At 35.6% G+C, this 25,808-nt stretch overlaps 1 protein-coding gene across 2 annotated transcripts in view; it reads right to left on the bottom strand.

Moving 5' to 3' along the window:
• The window catches only part of LOC110108576, a 39,722-nt gene extending 14,481 nt beyond the window's left edge, over window positions 1-25,241 (bottom strand). The window contains exons 1-10 of one of the 2 annotated variants that reach the window (XM_028697406.1): window positions 25,187-25,241; window positions 24,813-25,093; window positions 23,991-24,100; window positions 15,532-15,594; window positions 15,225-15,417; window positions 14,974-15,078; window positions 14,759-14,889; window positions 13,968-14,550; window positions 10,620-10,685; window positions 10,377-10,453 (exon numbers count right to left, since the gene is read on the bottom strand). In XM_028697406.1, the coding sequence (XP_028553239.1) occupies window positions 10,377-10,453; window positions 10,620-10,685; window positions 13,968-14,550; window positions 14,759-14,889; window positions 14,974-15,078; window positions 15,225-15,417; window positions 15,532-15,594; window positions 23,991-24,100; window positions 24,813-25,091 (1,607 nt within the window). In that variant the 5' untranslated portion in view covers window positions 25,092-25,093; window positions 25,187-25,241. Of the gene's footprint in view, window positions 1-10,376; window positions 10,454-10,619; window positions 10,686-13,967; window positions 14,551-14,758; window positions 14,890-14,973; window positions 15,079-15,224; window positions 15,418-15,531; window positions 15,595-23,990; window positions 24,101-24,812; window positions 25,094-25,186 lie in introns of those variants that run through there. The other variant, XM_028697407.1, reaches the window with a different exon arrangement.
• Between the last annotated feature and the right edge of the window lie 567 nt (window positions 25,242-25,808).

Raw genomic sequence — 25,808 nt, 5'->3', positions numbered from 1 at the left:
AAACAAATTAAGTTAAGAGCTTATACGCACCCTGCACCATCCGTGTCTGTAAGATAGAAGTCACCAAGGCAAGCAGGAACTATGATTGATGTATTTTCTTCCAAAATCATAGTTAGATATGACCAAACAACTTAAAAATGTCCAACATGATCAAGACACGCTCAACAAGTGCAGGAAAACATATAGGTATTTTGATAGGAAATAGCCACCAAAAATAGAGAAAACTGTTGCAATCACTGTGCAAATTTTACAAAATTTATAGTAATAATCAAGAAGAAAGCTCTTGAAATTCAATAATAGATGAGAAGAAACAACCCGATATAACGAATCTTCAATTCCAGAGGAAGATTCAGCTCTCCAAATCTCTAGCCAAAGTCTAGAGCCCAAAACCAACACCAAGATCTCAAATTTTAGATTTAATTCCCCGAACCCTAGCAAGAAGAAACTAATTAAAGCAAAAGGATAATTTATTAATCCCTTAACAGCCCCTAATTTGAATTTTCTCTCCAACCCAAAGCATCATTAGTGAATGGGCCCCATCCAATCAGCAGCCCCCCTCCCTAGTTTAGTCCCCCCTTTGGCCCACCACCTGTAAATGTGAACCGGTCAAGGATGGACTAGTTCAACTGGCCCTTGGGCTGGTCTAACATTACCTCCCTCCCAAAGATTCAAATTGTCCTCAATGTGAAATGAAGGAAATTGATAATTCACCCTCTCATACGGTACTACTAACTGCATGCTCCCCCTGAGCTTTTCTCAACTGTGACACATGGAATACTGGGTGAATTGGCCAATCAAGTTGCGTTCCTTCAATAACAAAGGGTTATAATGATGGAGATGTTCATAAAATATATTCAAATGATTGATCATGAACTAGAATACAAGGAAGATTGATCACAAAAAAACCAAAATCTCTTCGTGATAACAAGATTCTAGTGAAAGTTTTACAATGCGAGAATATGAGATGTATATCTCAAACCTTCTTTTAGAGGACAACAACAACCTTTTGAGGGGGTGGTTCTATCAGGCCAAAAAAAGCTCAACACTTGGGTGAATTTGCTCAAAACCTAATTCAATCTCTATGCCTATTATTTCCAATAGAATGTTTTTTTGCTCTCCTTAAACTCACCAAACACGCATTGATGTGATGAAGCACACCTCTCTGACATATGTGACACATAACCTAGGGGTACTTCAAGAAGTTGTTTCGACAAGAATTCTACCCTCTGTGATATGAAGAACAAAGATTAAGTGGAATAGTTTATGACAATGATAAGAACAAATCATGCAAATTTATACAACATAATTCAAGAGACAAGCTAACTGTATTCAAAAAGTACATTGTGATGCTACATTATGGTTCTCCAACGAACTTATGATTTTCCCCATCAAAAATCATGGTTGAACAAGCATGTTTTTCATGGCTATCAACAGAAAGAACAAATAAAACTTTTGATGACAAGAGAAGGGAATCTAAAGCTATCAAGAAAAAAAAGTGGCACTGGAAGGCTTTCATAAAGACAACTCCACAAATTCTTCAAAAAATAATCTTTATTGAGATTATTGCCGGCATAATTGAGCAAAATGCTAGAAACTTCATCTAGAACTCTTCCCAAAGATATTCAAGAAGGATATCAAGGGATGGAAGATGGTTAGTACAGTGAACTAGAATCAATCACTAGAAACAATGAGTTAACCAAACTCAAGCATTTCCTTGAAGGCATTGCCAAAAGAGAAAGACCCAAGTATATCTGTCTCCGTTGTCCCTTGACACTTGATCCCACAGTCAGTATGGGGAATTTGTGGGAGACTAACTAGATGACACCGATCTCCTTCCATATTTGGGTGGCTGATTTAGGAAGGATTATATTAAGGTACATAATTTTATAATTACTTGTTTCTTTATTAAGATATCTTAAATAGATCTATAAATAGGGATAGTTTTGTGCAATAAAATTAAGAATTTTCCCTCTTCAATTATCTGAATTTAATATGGTATCGGAGACTTCATTGCCTGCCAGAATTTTGAATTTTCTTTCTACTGTCGTGCCTTCATTGTTGGCCTTCCTTTGAGAAACAAGAGGGAGCGTGGGAGAGACCGAATAGTCAGATCCCTATGTGTTTTTGGCCGAGCAAGTGAGAAAGAAGGATAGAGCAGCTTTCTGTGTACATGAAATCGAGCGAACCGAGTAGTTCCTATGACCTAGGAGTCGATCGGGCGAAACGATTGTACAATGGACCTGCGTGTGCGGCTTCTGCGTATGAGTCGGACTTCCTTCTCACAAGCATGTGTTGGTGTCGAGCAGAGAAGTTTGTTCTTGGCGTGCGACTAGAAGCTTCATCTTCACCTCCTTAGACCGATCAAATAGGAGACGAAGCCTATATGTGCATACGCCAGTGTTAAGCCAAAGTAGAAATATGTTCTCTGTGTGTGACCGATTCAGAAGCTAAAGTGGCTTCTTTGTATGTAATCTTGGACGAACCAAATCGAGTGACAGTTCTCGTGTACAAAGTCGAACTGACCATATAGGAGACGAACCAAAGAATAATTAATCCACTTTCTAGTTGTCTCACCATCGGCCTTTATTGCCATTATCGATATCATTGCCACCCTGCACCTTGCGGACTTTGCTGATATAGCCTTCACTGATATCCTTTGACACCGCAATATCTGAAGCTAATTCCTCCCAAAGCTTTGACCAAATAGAGAACTCTAAGGTGCACCAATGAAGAGAAAACCTCCAAAACATGCAACATTCCTATCGTTTAAATGAAAAAAAAAAATTACTTGGAAGTGGTCTCAATTTGTGAAGACCTACTTGAAAGGGAAAAGAAAGATGAATCACCTCTTTAGGATATGACCAAAAGAAGGAGACCCTCATTTTTGGGCATGGGATGAAGCAAACTCCAAGATTGTCATAGTTGTGGAATTTCATGACTCCAGAAATTAGTGATACTTTCATGTTCCTATCTAGTGCAAAATATATATGAGATGCCGCCAGGAAAACCTTCTCAAAAGTTCAAGATGCTACTCAAATCTTTGAAATTAAGGTCAATGTGGGAAATACAAAACAAGGCAGCAGAACCATGACTGAATATGCCACTCCCCTTAAAAATTTGGGCAATAACTTAATCACTACATATGCATAGAGACCAAGAGTTCAGAAGATGCTGCTATCCTCAAATTCTTTATTGAGAAAGATGATGTATGACTTTCTTGCAGGATTAAATATAGAGTTTGACTATGTTAGAGTTTAGATCCTTGGCAAAAAGAAGACACATTCACTAAATGAGACCATTACCTCATTCGTGATGAAGAAAGCAGACAAGGGGTAATGCTAGAACCCATGGTTATTGAAGATTCAACAAATGGTGACAACTAAAGAGGCGTTACGGAAGGAAAGAGACAAGGATTTTTCAAAACCCAAAGACAACAACTCCCTTTAGTACAGCTATTGTAAAAATCAAGAAACACAAATGAGACATGCTAAAAGTTACATGAAAAGACCCCAAGTAGTGGAATCAAAGAAGTGGACAAAAAGGGACATCACAAGCTAATACTACAACAAGTCAGCCCAACTCAGAAACGCAGTCCAACTTCAAAGAGCTCAACAAAAAAGATATTGATAAGCCAAAACAACTACTGGTATCCCTTAAAAAACCATCTGCATCTTCTTCTCTTGTACTTTCATGTAAGTTTCCTATATTCAGTGGATTAAGTGTCTCTAGAAATCATTTGAAAAATTTATGGATCACTAACTCATGAGCCATAAATCACATGACACACTCTACTACTCACTTCATCAACTACACTCCTTGCCCAAGTGATGGAAAATCATCACTGTAGATGGTTCTCTTATCACAGTAGCAGGCCAATGAGACATCCTTATCTCCTTCTCTCACTCTCAAAAATATGATCCATTTACCTCAATTATTCCAAAACTTAATCTCCAAACAAAAACATACCAGTGACCATAATTGTCAAGTCTTATTTAATCTCACTTGGTGCTTATGTCAGGACTAGGGATCAAGAATAAAGATTGGACTTGCTAAGGAGAGAGATCGATTGTACTACCTAGAAGAGCTGAACAAATCCACTATTATCAATAATGGCTATTTTATGTTATCCCTATTTAATACAAAATTTACTATTTGACATCATTATTTTAGATTAAGACATCTATCTTTTGATGTATTAAAAAATATGTATCCAAAACTTTTTTATAAGTTAAAAAATGAATATTTTCATTGTGAAACTGGTGAATTAGACAAATAAGAACAAGTTTCTTTTCCAAACAAACATGAGAAATGGCATACTCCCTTCTACCTTATTCAAAGTGATATTTGGGAACCCTTAGAAATCCTTAATATCTTAGGGGTTTGATGGTTGATATCATTCATTGACGACTGCACTCGAGTTTCTTGAATCTTTCTCCAAAAAAACAAATTTGATGTTAGCAATCTCCTCATTTTTCATACAATGATCCAAAACCAATTCAGGGAAAAGATAAAGAAATTTCATTCCGACAATATCAAAGATTACTTTAAACAAACTATATCCTCCTACTTTCAAAAGGAATGTATCATTCATAAGTCTCCATGCATTCACACCACACAACAAAACGAAGTTGCAGAAAGAAAAAATGGGCATATGCTTGCCTCCACTTGTGCAATTTTAATCCACCACAATGTACTCAAATCCTACTAGGAGGAAGCTCTTTTGACTTTCATATATCTGATAAACCAACTACCTTCAAAAACCTTGGGACAAAAAACACCAATGGATATCCTATCCTCTTTTTACCTGAATTCCGAACCCATAACAACCTTACACCCAAAATCTTTAGACGTACTGCCTATGTTCATATTCACAACCAAAATGGAGGAAAATTAGATATAAGAGCACTCAAATGTATCTTTGTCGGATATTCATCCACCGAGAGAGGTTATAAGTGTTATCACCCATCCACACAAATTTCTTGTATCACCCATCCACACAAATTTCTTGTATATGTTAACATTACTTTTGATGAACAAAAATCCTATTTCACCAAACCTCATCTTGAGGGGGAGACTGAAACTGGTGAAGATGAGGAAAGTGAGCTTGCCCCTCTTGACCTTCCAGCTCTACCTCAGACCGATTTACCTAAACCTAAAATCAAAATAAGGGAAACTGAGAACAAAGCTATTATAGATAACAATATGTTTGAAAAAGTATATTCCAAACGTACAAATCCAGACTATGCTCTAAAGCAGATCTACGAACCTGAACCGTATTCTAAAATTGAGATAAACATAAGTTCACCAAATAAACCTCCCGTATACCCCATAACTAACTTTGCATACTTCCATAATTTCTCACCTTCATATAAACATTTCTTGATCACACTAAATGATATTCATATTCCTAATAATATTTATAAAGTCTTATCTGAAGAGAATTAGAAAAATGTCATAAAAGATGAAATGTAGGCCCTGGAGAAGAACAATACCTAAGGAAATGTCTTACCAAAGAATTTGAGATCAAAAAACTTGGTAGATTAAAATATTTCTTTGGAATTGAAGTGGCTCACTCTAACAGAGGAATTTTTCATTTCACGACAGAAATACATTAATGATCTTCTTAAAAAATGGATAAATTAACTTGTAAACTAGCATCAACACCAGTAAAATCAAATCTCAAATTGGGGGAAGCTAAAGAGGATCTAAACGTAGATAAGGGAGGTTACCAGACACTTGTGCGAAAATGATCTATCTTTTCCACACTAGAATAGATATAACATTTGTTGTAAGCATGATCAACCAATTCATGCAAAATCCAAAGCAGACTAACATGTAAGCAGTTGACAGAATACTGCACTACCTTAAAGGGATTCTCTTCAGAAGAGACCATGGAATAACCTCATCAGCATATATTGATGCTAATTATGCGAGACCGCCAGTAGATAAACGATCTACCTTAGGATATTGCACATTTCTTGGACTAAACTTTGTTACATGAAGAAGCAAGAAACATAATGTGGTGGCAAGGTCTAGTGCAGAAGTAGAATAAAGAGTTATGGCCTTGGGAATATATAAGCTACTATGGATCAAGATGATTCTAGAAGATATAAGGCTCGAGTATGAAGGACTCATGAAACTACACTATGACAATAAAGCAGCAATCAACATAGCTCACAATAGATTCAACATGACAGGATCACAACAACATCAAGCCTTTGTCCCACTACGTGGGGTCGAGTACAGGAATCATTTTTCTCCATTGTGTCATGTTAAAAGTCAAATACTCATTTAAGCATGACAAGACCAAGCACATAAAATTGGACAAACATTTCATAAAGGAGAAATTTGACAGTGGTCTTATATGTATACCGTGTCTCTTCAAAAAATCAGCTTGCAAACATTCTTACCAAGGACTTGATAACTCTACCTTTCTAAGACTAATTACAAAGCTGGGAATGACAAAAATGTATTCCACAACTTGAGAGGGGGTGTTAAATCCAAGTCGTCCCTTAACACTTGATCACAGGAGTAGCATGGGGATATGTGGGAGGCTCAACTAGATCACGCCGATCTCCTTCCATATTTGGAAGGTTGATTTAGAAAGGATTACATTAAGGCAATTATGCATGATTTTGTAATTATTTGCTTATTTATTAAGATATAGATCTATAAATAGGGATAGTTTTGTGCAATAAAATTAAGTATTTTCCCTCTCCAATTCTTTGAATTTAACAATATCATCTAAGCCTAATGAACATGGGGAATGATTCACTTTGAGTGTCCAAGTGAAGCAGCAAGTTTGAGGAGAGTTTAGTTAGAAGATCAGTATTAAGATGACTCCAAATCCCATCCATATCCACTATGATGTCAAAAGGGACTCAGAAATGTGGATTGATCAACTTCATGGTTGCTTTCCCATCACTAGAGAGTACATTGATGAGGTAATACATTAAGTGATTCCTCTCGATATATGCTAGATCATCCTTGCAAGCTCATATATACATGACCGAGATGGTCTCTTCAATTGAAGAGCGTCACTCCAAGAATGGTGTAGGATACACTGTCAATTTTTAACTTTTAACATGATCCCAGTTAGACAAGAGAAGAAAACAATAAGTTTGTAAAAATATTTCATTATATTATTTGTCTAATATGAAAATCTTGATGAAAATGCATGGGCCTCTTCCAGAGAAAAATCCAAGAAGAATTGAGAGGAAGAAAAAGGAAAAGCACTAGCCCTAGCACTTGAGGAATGCGAGATAAGAATATAGCAACTAGTGGAAGACTACCAAAATCTTTTCTTAGAGATGGGAGGATTGCCTCCTTCAAGAGTCATGCAACATGAGATCAACCTTCTCTCAAAATTACACTACCCAACATTGGGATTTATCTAAACTTTAAGAAGGAAAATGAATAGATTAAGAAACAAGTGGATGAATTGCTAAACCAAGGAATTATAAAATCAAACAGCTCAATGTGGATCAAAAATCATAATGGTGTCGAAGAAAATGGTTAGCTTATAGGCATAGTGGCACGTAACAAGATCATGTGAAGAATCGATATCCTCACAGGATGGACGACCTGCTACACGATTGAATCATGCATTAGTTTTCAAAAAATTGGATATGAAATTGAGATCACTAAATCCAAGTACAAGAAGATATGTAAAATACCACGTTGAGACAAAAAAAAGATTGTTTGAGTAGATGGTGATGTTATTCAATCTCTAAAATCCATCAACAATGCTTAAGCATGTCATAAATGACATTATGATGCCATTCATGAGGGATTTTGTTATTGTCTACCATGATGACATCCTCATTTATAGTCAAATATGAGAGGAGCGTCTACGTATTTGATCTCCTAAAGAATTACATCTAATTGAACATGAACAAGTGTAACCTGGAGAAGAAGATCTCTCCCTCCCCCCGTGTCTACCTTGACCATGTCCTCATTTATGGTCGAATATGAGACATGAGAGGAACATCTAGTACACATGCAAAATATATTTGATCTCCTAAAGAATTACATTTACTTGAACTTGAACAAGTGTAACTCGGAAAAGAAAATCTCCCACAAATGAATTATAAAATCAAACAGCTCAATGTCGATCAAAAATCATGATGGTGTCGAAAAAAATGGATAGCTTATAGGCATAGTGGCACATAACAAGATCATGTGGAGAATCAATATCCTCATAGGATGGATGACCTGCTAGATGATTGAATCATGCACTAGTTTTTAAAAGATTGGATATGAAATTGAGATCACTAAATCCAAGTACAAGAAAATATGTAGAAAAGCATGTTGAGAAAAAAAAAGATTGTTTGAGTAGATGGTGACGTTATTCAATCTCTACAATCCATCAACAACGCTTATGCATGTCATAAATGACATTATCATGCCATTCATGAGGGATTTTGTTATTATCTACAATGACGACATCTTCATTTATAGTCAAATATGAGAAGAGCGTCTCATATCCACGTGAAACGTATTTGATCTCTTAAAGAATTAAATCTAATTGAACATGAACAAGTGTAACCTGGGGAAGAAGATCTCTCCCTCCCCCGTCGTACCCATGCAAAAGGTATTTGACCCCCCCCCCCCCCAAGGGTTTCTCTAAACCTTAGCAAAGAATAAACACTCATATATAATATGTAAGTTTAGTTAACAGCTTGGGTAGATTAGCATTACTCTATGCTTAACTGCAATCTAAGCTATTTTGTTCTTCCTAAGCACCAAATATCATATGGCCGAAAAAGTTTCCTTGTCGACCCATTCATTCAAGGGAGTTAACCGTTAATCTACTTGGTGGATTTGGATAAGGGATGCACCAAGAAAATTCTAGAAAGTCCGTGGCACCAGATTCTGCATGCATCATATTGACAAGTTTGCAAAATTACTGGATTACCGATTATTTGGCTAAAAATTAGATTATGACTATTTCCGCTTAATCTAAGAGCTAATTACTGTAAGCTGAGGATGTCAATGAAGAATCAATGACATAATTTATCAAGATAGCATGAAAATAAAGATATCAACAAATCAAAAGCCCTTTAGAGGCACTACATGTAAAGAGATTTCAAATGAACATTAAATTCGCATTCAAGCATAATATGGGTCTAAACACATCAACTATGATGCACCGACACTTCATGTTAAGGGATATACAGTGTCCGACACATATCGGACATGAATAAGTGCATGGCATGTGTCTAGTTAAAAAAAAAAAAAGAACACGTGTCCTAAAAACTTAATTAAAATCTTATAAAAAAGCTCATTTTTTTTTCTATTTTTCATTTTCATCTCTAACATTTCTCTCATAAATCTTCCCACCCGATGTTTTTCTTTCTAGCACGTTTGGTTAGAGTTTAGACCAACCATGCCAAAATTATGAATACAACCATCAGCTTCCTAACCTCAACTCTCACATACTTGTCTCCCTATTTTCTCCCCCCTCTCAATGCTAAAGCTTGATTACAAAGTGACAACTTACATTCTTTTGCTTCTTGACACGAAAGCTAACTCCAAAACATACGAGGTGACAATTGAAATCCTCTTCTCTCGATGCCAAAGCCCCCAAGATCATCCAAATAAATACTAAATAATCAAGTGAATGGAGATGACTCCTCGAAATAAATAGTCTTGAATATAACTCAATAAGTTTATTATAAAATGAAACATCATTAATAATAGAATTTTTAAAGGATATACAGTTTTAATTACATGATATAATTTTATTTGTCATTTGTTTAAGTTGTGCAATTTAATATTTTGTATATATTTTTATGTGTATTGTGCAATGTGCAATAAAAAAAACTATGAAAATCAATACAACTCTATAGGTTTATTATACTTATTTCATTTAATTTATATGCATTATTTTTAATTTTAAAATATAAAAATTAAAAATGTCATTTCCAATAAATGTTTGTGTCCTATATTTTCAATAATAGAGATTTATTGTATCTGTATCGTGTCATGTCCTCTGTTAGTGCACATGCATCCTAGCAATCAAGGTGTCCCAGATGCACCAAGAGCATTATAGGATGCTACTGACAATAGAATATTAAGTTATCATGTTAATATATCAAAAAATTTATAGATGATACTAATTCATACAATTGATTGCTAAGAAATTTGAGTTGGAGTAGCAGTTCGTTTATAAACTTCAACAAGTATAGCTCAAGCATACAAATATAACAAGGAAGCTTTTAATCATGATCAAATGCATCAATACATCCAGAAGAAAGAAAGTTAATGACATGCAATCACTCGCAAAAAAAAAAAGAAGTTAGATTAATGCAATAAGCATATTACATGTAGACCCTTGAAGGATAAAATATAAGTATAACAGTGCAAATTCTTACTTGTGAAAGCGAAACCTATATGACCTCATTGAATGTGACTGTAATCGTTCCTTCAATTCTGAAATAACAGAACTCACCTGCAGATGCCTTTGCCATGACAACGCAATGAAATGAGTAGCTAGAGTTGAATTTTAAGATTAGAATTCAAATTTTCATAATACGCAAGTAACATGACACGTGATAAAATCTTTAAAAATTTGAAGACCAACACATCACCAATTATAAAGCAAAAGAACCTCTTACCGATAACAATTTAGAGTACTCAGCATCTGAAAGCAGCTCCACTGATGAGTTTCTCAAAAGAAATAGCTGGAAAAAATTAGATTTCTCAAGAAAGTTAATGAAATTTTAAAAAATATCACATAGACATAAAAGCAAATATACATGGCAAAAGAACGAGAAAAAATTAATACGAAGATATAAAGTTTAAAATAGAGGTGTGAAAATGCTTAGGAGATAAGGAATTTCTTGGCTTACAAAACTTTTTAATATTATTTTGAAGACTAAAAAGATGTTAGAAGAGTGAAAAATGAGTGTGTTGATTCCTATTTTTAAGAATAAAGGTGATGCACAAGATTATGCGAATTAGAGAGGAATTAAGTTAATGTGTCATACTTTAAAACTATGGAAGAGACTTATAGAGCATAGGTTGCAGCGTCATACTAATGTTTCTCAAAATCAATTTGGATTCATGTCAAGTAAGTCTACTATGGAGCTATACATTTATTGAGAGGTTTGATGGAGAAGTATAGAGAGAATAAGGAGGATCTACATATGATATTTATTTATTTAGAGAAAGCATATGATAAAGTTCCAATAGAAGTGCTATGGAGAGTTCTAGAAAAGAAAGGGTTTAATAATGCTTATATTCAAATCATTAAGGATACGTATGCAGGAGCTGCTACTTGTGTTCAAATACAAGGTGGTTTAACCAAGTATTTTCCTATATCAGTTGGATTACATCAAGGATCAGCCTTAACCCCATATCTTTCTGTTTTAGTCATGGATATTCTCACTAGACATTTGCAAGAGATTGTACCATGGTGTATGTTTTTTTGCTGATGATATTCTTCTTGTTCATAAGACTAGAGGAGTTGAAGATAAACTTGAATTATGGAGGTCAACCTTAGAGTCTAATGGCTTTCGTTTGAGTAGATCTAAAACTGAATATATTGAGTGTAATTTTAATAATGGTAGTTCTAGTGGGAGGATTGTGACTTTCGGTGATCAAGTTATTAATAAGAGTACTCGTTTTTGAAATCTTGGGTCTATTGTTCAAAGTGATAGTGAAATAGATGGGGATATTATTAGTAGAATTCAAATTGGATGGTTGAAGTGGAGGAATGCACCGGGCTTGTCGTGTGATAGAAACGTCTCCCTCAAACTTAAGGAAAAATTCTATAAGATGGTGGTTAGACTTGCAATGCTTTATGATGCAGAATGTTGGCCATTAAAAAAGAAGCATAATATTAAGTTAAGTGTTGTAGAGATGAGGATGCTCAGATGGGCTCAGATGGACTCAGATGGATGAGTGAGGATACAAAGTGAGCATATATGTGAAAATATTGGAGTAGTTTCAGTGGAAGATAAGATTAGAGAGAGTCGCCTTAGATGGTTTGATCACAAAAAACGGCAGCCTTCCGATGACCAGGTTATAAAAGTAGATGTATTATATTTGACTTATGTTAAGAAAGGTGAGGTAGACCTAAAAAGACTTAGTTATAAAATATTAGAAATGACTATTCTTTATTAGATTTAAATGAGAATTTAATTTTTAACATAACACAATGGAGAAAAATGATTCATGTAGCCGACCCCACAGAGAGATAAAGGTTTGATGCTATTGTTTTTGTCGTTGCACCCTTAATCTGTATCTTCCAACTCTCCCCTCTCCAAGGTGTGAATGATAGATTATTCCCCTTAAGGTTTCAAACATTTATTTGTTTCTTTCTCAAAGAATTCTCAAGCACAATCCTTCTCCTTATAAACTCTATAAAAACATCATACCCTAGCATCCTTGTCCATTTACACAAACAAGAAGAGGCCAATTCAAATTTATGAAGTCAACAAATATCCGTCAATTGTCCCTTAGTTTTTGCACCATCACCACATCAGAAACTCACACCAAATATTGCAAGTCCTCATGAACTCGGCCTCCAAGAGCTTTTGAACTTCATCAGATAATTTTGTTCATGATTACTACAGTACTACAAATATATTAGATCAATTTATACCAGCATCTCCTCATGTATTTGCTTCATCGCTTCAAGTCAAACAAAAAACCTTTTATTTCTTGCAATGCTTGAAATTTCAATCATAACGAAGAAATATTGAACCTATGTTTCATGAGAGCTATTTGAGATAGCCAATTACCAAACAAACCATAAGGAATAAAATTTAATAAGCAGCAATTCCTTTTTATTTTTTTCATATGCTACATTGGCAGGAGCTTCAAAGCCCCTTTTTTAACCCTAAAATTATCAAAATTGATAAAAATATAACATATACTAAAGATAAGACTGACTTCTATTTTTGTAACATTTGGCTCTCTAATTCGTTCTATGTGGTAGAATCTCAGATGAAATAGTAAAACAAAATTTTTGTAAGTGGGATTTGAAGGCAGATAGTTTGGAATAAAATTAGACACCTTAACCAATAAAGCAGTTAGACTGTTAGAGTTTACGTTTTCTTTTTTGCGAACGCTTTACTTGGCTGTAAAGTAGAAGTATTTCATCTCCCTAAGCATTGCCCAGGTTAAATGTCTAGTTTTATTACATTGGTAAATATTAAAACAACCAATAACATCTTTCAATATCATTTGCATTCCATTATCTAATTAATCTTTCAATATTAAAGCAAGTAGCATAAGGATCGTTATTTATGAACACCAAAAGCAATAGTGGTATCCCTGACCATAGTTAAAAAAATAACATAAACTTGATTAAATAAGAAAATATAGCAAAAAAAAAAAAAGTCTGTGCATGTTCTACAATTATTATTACACTTTTTTTTTTTTTTTTGTTCTCCATAATTTAACTACAAAAACCACAAAATGAACATAGAAAGATGACTTCTATATACATTTTTTACTGTAAACGTTAAATTGGATTCAGAGCTGAATAGCATAATTAGGCTTCAAGTGTATTTTAACTCGGAAAACGAGTTTTTGTTTGCAAGTACAACTGCCGCAGTTTACAAGCACTGAAGTTTAATAGAAAGACGATTCATATATTTATCCACGTCACCTCCATGTTATAGAAAAGCAAACAAATTAACCTCTCAAATCTCTGAATTAAACAAACACTATATATTAATGTGCATAGTAGTTTCATGCATCACTAGCAATAAGTACCTCATTTAAAACTCTGCAGCATAAAAATTGAGACATGGATTCAGGAACAGAAATAATTGATAAAAGTGAAGAAAAAACAAATACAAAATCCTATACGATCTTTAAAAACCACAATATCTAACAGTACACATGGAGATAGGAAACAATTATGAAGGTCATCTATTTTCCACCTTTTAAAAGAGATATATAATCAAGGTTATGGAGAAGAATATATCAAAAGAAGAGATAAAATTGGTTACCTGACCAAATGGTACATATGAAGGTAAATAAGGAACCCTCTTCCATCTGCTAGTATATCCAGATCCAACGCCACTTCTTCCATTAAATGTTTTACTATTTCCTTCAGGAGACAATGTCTGTGTGTCAGAAATTGGTTTAAGAGAGATACCTTCAGCACCCTCTTGGATCTCAAGGGACTGCGGTTCTGCTTCAGCTTCAGCAAATAGTAAAGTTGGGCTATTATGACCAACAATTGAGGACGGTTTTTCATCTTTACTCCCTCCTCTTCTAAGTATGTTTAAATGTTTACGAACACCCTCTAACGTAACCAGCTTAGATAATCTCCAGAATGGCATCTGAACTGGACCTAGGCCCAACACAAGCTGCTCTCCACTTGAACCTTTAGATTTCAGTGTTTGTAATTGCATTGTGCTATTGGCAAAATTAACCACTGATGCATCAACAAGAGCTGCATCAGAAGTTGATTGAAGAGACTGTGAATTATAGTGATGGAAATAGGCAGGAGATAATAAGCGTGGCACCAGATCTTCTGGAATACAGTAAGACTTAAAATACTTCTGCCATCCCTTCTGATGAACATAGCTTAAAAGAAAAAATTGGCTCTATTAGAGATTAAAAAATGAAAAAAAACGAAAAAAAAAAAAAAAGAGAAAAGGATTCAACCATGAACAAAAACTATACAGAGATAAGTCATTAAAATTTTTAAATTTATGTTAAAGAGCAGCTCCAGTACCCAATCAAAAGCATCATATATGAAAATATCATGTGGATTTTACAAAAATACACATACTCTTTCAGTGCAGCATTCCCAACTGGTGGTTGGGAGAAGGTAATGCACTTTACTTGAACTTTCCCATGTCCTTGAGATATAGAAGACGAAGCAAGAACTCTCAAAATTGCTAGCGTGGCCAATGCAGCAACCTGCCAATACAAACAAGAAAGTGAAAATTTTAACTCAGTAGACACATGGAAATGGAGATAACAAAGAGATTTTCCAATGCTTACTGCACCACCAAGTGAATGCCCACAAAGAACAAGGTTTCTATTTTTCTTCTGAGCAAGCCTGTAAATCTCCAAAGCTGGTATTCCTTTAGCACGGGCAAGGAATCCCTGTCATCGAAAAAAGAGAAATGATAATCAGAATGATGTGTAGTTTCTGAAGAGATATTTAAACAGCCTATCCAAAAAAAACAGTAACCCTTTTGGATCCAAATATCATGAAATTTAGCACGAATACATGAAGTCAGCAATCTGACCCTGTGTGCAGCAGGCTTTGCATTTTTTTGTAGCCTTTTGGGCTTTCCTTTAGAAGACTTAAGAATATTCACTTCTATCTTCGCTTGGCTGTCAACTGTATCATTTTCCATAACATCAACTGCTTCCAAATCTTCTTCATCGTCTTCATGGAATATAGCCCCTTGGAAAAAGTTAGCATCAGTGATAACATCCCTGCAAGAAGGGCGGGGGAGGGGGGGGGGGGGGGGGGGGGGGGGGAAGTAAGATGAACACCAGTAGTTCTTAACTACAATGAGAACAACATTTCAGTTTTGAAAGCACCCTTACTTGTACTGTTTAGTTCCAATAAATGAAGCAAACAGTGTATCACCAGCCTCAGCCAATAGATACCTTGAAAGAAAAGATGAAAACTATAAATAGAAGCCAAAAGACAAAGCTGGCTAATTATAAGAAGCTTGGTGCATGACGAAATTCATACAATTGTGTACAGAAACTAGCATATTAACATGGTACAATAAATATTCGTATAACAATGACCAAGGAAAAGTTGCAATCATTCTTCTCAGTCGAGTGACACTCTAGATGACACTACAGACATTAGCAAAAGATACCCTCCAAAGATAATATCTACTTGGAGACAAGATTCGCTTATTTTCTGTTTAATTTTATTCCAATAAGTTTTTGATGAGGATGCTCAGGTGGATGAGTAACTTTACTCCTAGAGACGGGATACAAAATGAGCATATACATGAAAATGTTGGAGTAGCTCAAGTCGAAGATAAGATTAGAGAGAGTCGCATTAGCTGGTTTGGTCACATAAAACGGTAGCCTTCCGATGACCCGGTTAGGAAAATAGATGTATTAGATTTGACTTATGTTAAGAAAGGTAGAAGTAGACCTAAAAATACTTGGTTAGAAAATATTAGAAATGACATTTCTTTATTAAATTTAAATGAGAATTTAACTATTAACCGGGCACAATGGAGAAAAAGGATTTATGTAGTCGGCCCCATATGGTGGGATAAAGGCTTGATGTTATTGTTGTTGTTGTAAGTTTTTGGTTTCAAAATTTTTGCTTTTTCTTTGGACTCATAGGTGGTGCTTTCTGTCAAATATTCTAGAACTCAAAAGATGTATTGTTAATTAAAAAAAATGAAATAGCAATAAAATTCTGAGTGCAAACATCATTGCCACCATCATAATCTACACCTGCAAATATTGAATCGCTCCATCGACCTTACTTAATATATTTGTTGCAATCAGATTACCAGAAATAACTCCATCATCAGTCATAAACCAAAACTTTTACAGTCAAAGAGATGCCCAGACTAAAATATTCCTCTAAGTGGACATCACTAGGTCCAAATCAAGCGGCATGTTCTCAAACTATGGAATTATTAGTACCCTGGCCAGTAAATAATAGGTTAAACCAGAATGTATGAAGACTAAGGCATGTTCGGAACCCTTAGAGATAGGATACGAAATGAGCATATACGTGAAAAGGTTGGAGTAGCTCAAGCAGAAGATAAGATTAGAGAGAACCGCCTTAGATGGTTTGGTCACATAAAACGGTAGCCTTCCAATGACCTGGTTAGGAGAGTAGAGGTATTAGATTTGACTTATGTTGAGAGGTAGAGGCAGACCTAAAAAGGCTTGGTTAGAAAATATTAGCAATGACTTTCTTTATTAGATTTAAACGAGAATTTGACCTTTAATAGGACACAATGGAGAAAAAGGATTCATGTAGCCAAACCCACATAGTGGGATAAAGGCTTGATGTTGTTGTTGTTTATGTATTTTGTTTTTGTTTTAAAATTTAGATAAAATATGTGTGATTAGTATTATGTCTTTTACAAATTAAAAATAAATCAAATTAATTTTTAAAAACATCTAAACTAATGTTTAGGTGCTTTTATTATTTTTAAAACAATAACTCTCAGCCACCATACCTTGCGAACCACACTGGCCAACCTTGGCCTTGTCATTAGCCAACCCCATTCCAACCACCAGCCCATCCTGCCCACACCTCGCCGCCAAACAACCCCCACACCCTGCCATCGATCAACCCCATGCCAAAGCTGAAGAACCCTTCATCCCTCACCAGCCAACCTAGTACCACAAAACTAATTGCTTCTCTGTCTGGTCCACTAAAACGTTCAGCCATAGTGCCACTGCCCTCTTCCAAGCCCAAAATAAATGGCTAATACGACAATTAATAAAAATAAAAACAAAATAACCTATATTTAAGGTACAATATATAATTTTATTTCATATCAAAGCATAACAAAAAAAGATAAAAAGTTAACCCAAATGGCCCTAATAAATAAGAGCTTAATTACATTATTTATTTATGTCAAAAACTGACAATGCATTAACTAAAACACGTATAACTTCAATTAAAGAATATAAAAATTGTTTTGTGAAAATGATTGAAAATTAGGTGGTTTTATGAAAATCGATAGATAGTTAGAGAATTCAATTCCAAAAAATCTGATATGGGAAAGTCATATCCAAATGTTTATGTCTGAGTGAGGAAGGGAGGAAGGGAGGAAGGGAGAAGAAAGGGGGGTAAAGAAAATTGGCATTGCAGGATGCATTGGGCAGCCCACACTCATCTTCATGTGCTATGACGGAGGAGGGCCTCTTAATCCTCCAGTACATGGTGGTTGGGCCTCTGATTCTGCACCTCACTTCATTAGCCTTTCTCTTAGCAGATGTAGAGTGAAATTTCCACATCTCTTCTTACGCATAAGGTAGAATAAGAGAAGTGATTGGAAACAGAAAGTGTGAGTGCACCAAAGAGATGTGAGAAATTAAGGGAAATTTTTAAGGGTTAGAAAGTGGGATGTTGCTGCTACTCATGGAATGAAAAAATTGAAGAACAACAATTCATGAAGTTGGAAAACATCTAATTATTAGGCCTTAATGATACTCAAATTTCAGAAATTCCATATAAGTATTCTTATTCCATGCCAAATCCCAATAGGTTATGGTGGAATAATGCATGATTACAAGCTGGTTGAAATACTAGCAGGGCCCTTGAGTTTTCCATGAAGCATGGATAGTTATATCAAATCAACCAATTAGGAGGGATCACTTTTTATCATACAAGCAATTGGATCCTTTACAAGGGTCAGAAGTTCCTAGAATATGTACCTCACCCCTCTCATTTGCTAGGGCAATTTACATGGTAAAATGTTCCTAGTTAAAGAGAGACGCACAACCCATTAGTGTGGTTTTGATAAATGAGGGAGAGTAAGAAAAATGGACACAGAAAGAATACGAAGGAGAGAGAGAGACTATAAACCAACCACGAGGAAAGAAATCAGACCTGAAGTAATTGGGTTGAGTGAGGTTGTAGAGATAGATAGGGAGAGGGAGGATGAAGACAAGAAGGAAGAACAGAGATGCATTAAAATATTTTTGGAAGAGTAAAGGATCCAATTGGCTGCAAATGTAAATGAAAGGGACCCATCTGCTGGCATTATAAACAAATATATAAATAGAGGTCCTTTTTGGTGTATACTTGTTATGATGCAGATGGATCAGACCCTCTTGGACCGGTCAAGAATGGGCCAGTCCCTCCTGGATCGGTCAGGGTTTATGTCAGGCGGAAATTCCGTCCCCTTGGGGTGGGACCTAGAGGAATTATTTAAATGAAGAGGGGGTGGCTAGGAGGGAAAATTCAAATAGAGATGACTGTTTTGGGATTTTCTAGGTGACTATATGCTTTAAGTAGGTTGTTTACCCTAAGGTTTAGTTTTTATCCTTGATTATGCTGAATTTAGAATTGCTTAGGTGGAGAAGGCTCTAGCCAGCGGCCAGGGATTTGAGAAGAAGTATCTTCCTCTTCAATTGAAGATCCAATTGTGTATTGTGTTTTCCTTCATAGATCTTTTTTAATAAAAAGGGTTTTGGTGTGTTCTTCTTCCTAGTTTTTCTCAATTTATGCATCCACTTCCTATCAAATTGGTATCAGAGCATTGATCCAGGTACCTATAGCAGAAAGAAAGGTAGAAGTGTCAGAAGAGAGATCGAACAATTGAAATCTGATTTCGAAGAAAAAATTTTAGATTTTGAAACTCAAATTTCAGTCGTCCATGAGAAGATGGATGGAAAGTTTTCCATCATGGAGATGATGAGGAAGATGATTGAGATCCAAACCAAAACAACATCAAGGGAGTGGGTAAAACCCTAATCCAATAAAAAAATGGGAAGATCATAAGGTGGAGATTGGGAGAAGAGAGAATGTCTCCCCTAAAGCTTATTCCTAGGAAGGAGACAAATAAAGGATGTGGAGAGAGGCATGAGGGATTTGGGTATGAACGAAGGGGTGCTGAATTTGAAAGGGTGGGGGCTGCAAAATTTGAAAAGAGGATGAGAGATTTTAACAAAGGGTTTGGGTACGAGCGTAGAAGGGATGACCAGGACACATGAGAGGACCACCCCCTCGAGAAATGGGAGGTTATAGAAGAAACAAGGGAAAGGGGGGAGATCCGAGGATGGGGAAGCTGAAGATGCCTATTTTTAAGGAAGATGATGCACATGGGTGGATCTACATGGTGGAAATGTACTTTGCCATCAATAAGTTGACGGAGGAGGAGAGACTGATGGTGGTCGGGCTGTGCTTGGAGGGAAAATCATTTGAATTGTACCATATTGACCTAGAGGGAGTTTAAAGACTGTTTGTTAGAACGTTTCCAAATCAGCAAGGGAGGGGACTGCCATGAGCAGTTTGAGCACCTTGTCAGTCGACTAGACCAACTTTCGAAGACTGTACTGGAGGAAAACTTTATTAAAGGACTCAAACAAGAGATTTAGGCGATTGTTATAGTGATAATGCCTCGTGATTTGGGAGATGCTATGGAGCTCGCCCATTTAGTGAAGTATCAGAGGCACATGGAAATAGGGGCTAGAGGCAGCAGCTCAGGAGGTTCGTATAGAATTACGACCACCTTTTTGGCACTCTATGGACCGATGCAGGGTATCTTTAAGGAGACTCCGAATGAGAAGACTATAGGAGGGAGACCTGGGAAAAACTTCAAGAAGATCATTGAGATGAAATTACAAGAGAAGAGGGTGAAGAGGGTATATTTCAGATGTGATGAAAGGCATACACCGGGGCACATGTGTAAGGTGTAAGGATCGAACTTTTCAGGTTCTCGCCATCTGTGATGACGAGGAAACTAAGGGAGATGGGAGTGAGGCAGCAGTGGACGAGAAAGAAAAGTTGCATTTAGACATGGCGAAGGTCTCCTTGAACTCAATGGTGGGATTCACTTCAAATCACATCATAAAAGTGATAGAAGATATAGCAGTCAGGGAGATAGTGAAGCTGATTACAAGTGGGGCTACCCACAATTTCATCTCCAACCAGATCGTGGACCAGTTAGGGGTGAAGCTAGTGGAAACAGAGTGCTACGGGATAATGCTGGGCAAAGGAAAGGTGGAGATATGCAAAGGAGTGTGTAGGGGAGTGGTTATGACCATGTAGATGGTCCAAGTGAGGGATGACTTCCTTCCATTGGAGTTAGGGAGCACTAATGTCATCCTAAGAATGAAATGACTGCAGACCTTCAGAGACACCAAGGCCAATTGGGGAGCACTAACGATGGAAATGATGGTGGAGGTAAGGAGGGTGGAGATCCAGTGAGATGCAAGGTTATTTAAAGCTGTGATTTCTCTCAAAATCATGGTGAGGACCATACGGGAGGTTGGGGGAGAATTTCTGGTGGAGTTGCAAAACTTGGAGGATTTCTAGTATAGTGATTTTTGTCAAACAGTCCTGTTAGAAAAGTTGTTCGTCTCAAGGTAAAACTATCATTACCCTACCTCGGATTTTAATGATTTTGTATATTTTATATTTTATGCATTTTAATTTGGTTAAAACTTATAAAAGTTGCGATATCTTGATTTTTAGCAAAATTTCACCATATAACTTTTAATATGTGATTGATATTGTCAATATGAACATTTTAACAGGAATAAGTTAAATTTTCACATGATATTTTTATATTTTGGAGGAAATATCCAAACTTTTGTAATTTAGAAAAATTTAAAAATTTGATCAATAATTGTTAAAATCTTTATATATGCGTATATGACATGCATATTATTATAATCTAGATATTGTAGATACATAAACGTGAAAAGGGTACGCTATATTTTTATGAATTTCACTAATTTTAGTTAGAATGAAAATTTTACATGTATTAATATGATACACTAAATTGAACATTGAGTGTAGCATCAATGTTTATTATATTATGTATGTTGTGAAAAGTTGGCCATAAATGATTGACTGATTCAGATTGGCTGGAATATGTTACCTTGTACATGAAGGTAGGCCAACGAGCTTTCCTTTAAAATAAGGTTTATGGTATAATCATAAATGATATGAAAAGGGAGGCATGAGGAGATATGCCAACCTATGAAAGTTACTTGACCTAAATGGCTTGTGATTGAGATTGATTCTTATATGGTTGGCATATATGATTGTATACATGAAAAATATCAAAGATAGTTGGATGCCTTTTCTTGCTTACAATGTTTGCATATGATAGATTGCATAAACAATATGATATGACATGATTTATATATGACACAAGATATGATTGATACATGTATATAATAAAATTGATATAAGAGCATACATTACAGGAAAATCAACGATTACCGGCGGCATTTTCCGGCTGAAAATGATCAATTTCTGGCGGTTTTGAAAATTTCCGACGACTTTCCGAAAAATTAGGCCAGAAAGCTAACGGAAAACCGCCGGTGATTTTTCTGAAAAATTAGGCCGCCGGAAAAATCAGCCGGTAATTGACAAATTTTCTGTAGTGATATAACATATGAGTCATTGATTATGAATTACATAAACTAAATATATGTATATATGATACATACGGATTATGCAGATACATGAGATATTACACTGCATTGGAATAAGATATGAGATACATAGGTAGCATCAACATGGTACGGCATGCATTTAACTATGTAGGTACATAATTTCCTGAACAAAAATAAAAATTGTTATATAACTAATTAGTACAAAAATAATAAAGTTTATTGATCATTTGTATGTGATTATTGGTTACTGATCGCTGCTCTAGTTGTACTTATATTTTTTTATCATATGATATGTTACTATTTCATTGGTTGTTACATGTTTTTACAATTATATGTTCGTACTGATAGTAATTAAATGATTACATGCGCATTATTTCTATTGTCTTGCATTGATTTTAATTCTAGGTTCTGGTAACTTATTGATCGGTAGTTTTATATGTTTTCAGGAATGGGTCATGATCCACTAGAGTGAGGACAAATTATAAATTTAGGTTTTATTTTGTTTAGTTTTATTCTTTTGTAGTCAAAAGTTAAATGAAAGACAGATGAATGTATGGATTGAACTATTGATTATTGTATATGAATTTTGAGAAATGAATATAATTTGATGTATATATTTTTTATTGTTTCCACTAGATTGATTTATATTGATAAATTCATAGAAGCTCTGGTTGATTGATTAAGAGATTAAAATAGACAATTCTTTTAAATTTTGATATTGGGGAGTTACATTAAAAACTTTGAGATCACTCTCCTGCTTCCAAATACTTATCCTCTAATTTGGATCTATAATGTAATTGATTGTAGGGTGTCAAAACAATGTATTATGAGATTTGCTATCTCTAGAGAGATTATTGATGAGATTGCACAATTCTTCCAAATTTGATATTAGGGAGTTATATTAAAAACTTTGAGATCACTCTCCTGCATCTAAATCCTTATCCTTGAATTTGCATCTATAATATAATTGATTGTAGGGTGTCAAAACAATGTATTATGAGATTTGCTATCTCTAGAGAGATTATTGATGAGATTGCATGTAAGATTGTACTACTGGATTTAGGACATATGATTTTGAGTAATCCTTATTTCTTACCATGGAAAATAGCAAAAACATGTGCTTGTAAAAGGATGGAAAGAGATTTACAGACAATTAGCCTATTGCTCCACCATTAAATGTGGTGGAGATTGCTAGCTAAGCCAAGAACCGGAGAATTCCCATAAGGGATCAAGAACACACTTCCTAAAGAAAAACACCACTTCCACCATACTAGCATCAAGTCAACACCAAAAGATGAAGACAGTGCCTTCTCTCACCAATATTCTTTTAGCAAATCCCTTCTCATTCCCTCTCTTTCTATCTCTTACCAAACAGCCTGTGATATCCAATGGATTGGGTAATATTCTCTCCAATTTATGGCTCAAGTCAGAAAAGCATGAATCCCAAGGAATTCAGAACAGCCCATATCAGCCCTTGCATGAATTCCAACAGAGGTTGATCAGCCCTATCTCCCTCATCTCAATTTGAAGGTTGTTTTAGCCAATTTTCTCCCCTACACAAGAGAAGTAACTTGAATGGAGAAGAAACTCTAATTAGGGATTCGAAACACTCATTGCATGGTAAAGAAAACTTCTTGCTCCTTTGATTAAATCTCCATAACTCTTGCATGCTTCCTTTTCTTAATTAGATCACATTAAAAAACCATAATTTTTGCATAGTCCAAGAAACCACAGAGTTCAAAATAACAAATATGCTATCCCACCAATTCCATGTTTTTTCCACATCATAATTCCCAAATCAACTGAAATCGAATACATTTGTATTGTGTTATGGATGAACAGTCAACATGCCTAACTATATGGTAGCATTTAGCTATAGACCAGTCCTTTTCCAACTACAAACTAACAAAATTCAACAGCAACATGGACATTACCGATGGGCTACATGATCCAAGGAGTGCTGCACACGCTCGAGAGAAACAAGCTGTCCGCCAAAATCAGACTTGAACTTGTTGAGTGCTCGTATCATCTCCGTTGCAGGCCGCTGATGCATGAAAAGTAATAAATTAGTTATCCAGTAGAACATTTTACTTGACGCCATGTGCTTACAGTGGCACAAATAAATAGCAGACAGTTTATGTACATTTTAAAGAAGTATGAGAACAAACTTCATAAACATAATTCTCCCTTGATAGCCCCAAATGAACAAAAAAGTACTCCTTTAGGCAATAATGAAACGATAGAGCGGTAAATAACTGACACATTATTGACTGATATGCACTGCATTTTAAAAACAGCAGTGGCGTGTAGACTAAGAAAATGAGATGAAAAAAACAAATGAGGCTGCAGAAATCCGGAGCTAAGGACCAATCGAGAGGAAAACCCTAACACTTAGGAACGACCAGTATACAATTTATTTTCTTATGATTAAAATGCTGATAGGAAGCAGGTTAACAGTCCAACTGTTAATGTTTCAAGATTTAAAGCCGAACTAAAATGAATCACTAGGGTCCTCATAAGATATAGTACTCAGGGGATTCGACAAAGTGCAAGTATTACAGAATTAGCACAATGCACGTCAATCCAGTGCATCATAAACGTCAGAAACGGCAACTCTCTACATATTAAAAAATAGAAAAAAAAAAAAATCAAAACATCAATCCGAAACATTTAATAAGTGATATCCGTAACGCAGAATCTAACCGAACTGCGCCCTAGTTTCCATGGAATCCTTAGAACGGGATGAAGGAACGGACCTTGTAGACGCACTCAGCGAGGACCATAGAACAGAGAATTTCTTGGAGATCAGCGATGGATTCGGCTTTGGCAGCGCGGCACAGATCGTGGAGCTGTCTCCGCTGCCTCTCGTACTCCTGCCGAAACAACCTCTCCTGCTCACGCCGGTCCTGTTGGCCCTTCCACGGAGGCCATCGCGGCCAATGCCATCTCGGCGGCGCCGGGGGCAACCAGGATACTCCAATCCTCGCTGTCTGATCTTTGATCCACGATTCTACTCGACTATAGATGGATTCCATCCCTGCACGAGACCCGATCAGCTCTGTGATGAACGAGAATGAACCGATTGAAGGTGGAGAAGAAGAGAGAATGAGGGAGACGGAAATCGATGTGCCTGCGAACGCCTGAATCGCCGCTCTACGCGCACAGGTTTGTCTTGGAGAACCGAATTCGTATATTTTTCATTTTCTTCGGGAAATTTATATTATTTTTCCATTTAAAATTTCAAAAAATTATCCGAAGAAAAAATAATCAAAATTTATAATTAATTTCAATATATAAATATATGTATATATTCTTATCAAAATTAAAAATAGATTAAAATTTTATATTTACCGGCCAAACCCGACAAGTCAAATCGTCTTTGTGCTAGAGGATATTATTAATGATATAGTTTAGGAGGCAAATGTGTAAATTAATTAAAGTTGAGTGTTACATATCTAAATTCTTCTAAAAATTTTTTATTAGATAATAAATTTTTAAATATTATTAAAAAAGTTATTGTTTCAATGCCATTCAATGCTCTTTATTAATGCTGGTTGGCCTGCCAATTCCATTGTCAACGGCATATAATAGGCCAATTTATAAAAAAGAAGAAATACAAAGAACAAAAAGTCGTATTCATAAGCCGGAACTTAATTAATCGATTCAATTGAAACTAGACCTTTTTTTTGCAATTAGGAGTGGGAGGAAATAGCTTCGCTCAACCAGCAAACTGCACGTGCAAACTCCTGAAA

This window comes from Dendrobium catenatum, unplaced genomic scaffold (assembly GCF_001605985.2).
Source record: "Dendrobium catenatum unplaced genomic scaffold, ASM160598v2 fragScaff_scaffold_923, whole genome shotgun sequence".
Lineage (NCBI taxonomy): Eukaryota > Viridiplantae > Streptophyta > Magnoliopsida > Asparagales > Orchidaceae > Dendrobium > Dendrobium catenatum.
Note: the sequence above shows the minus strand (reverse complement) of the source record. Positions and strands in the feature narration are given on the sequence as shown.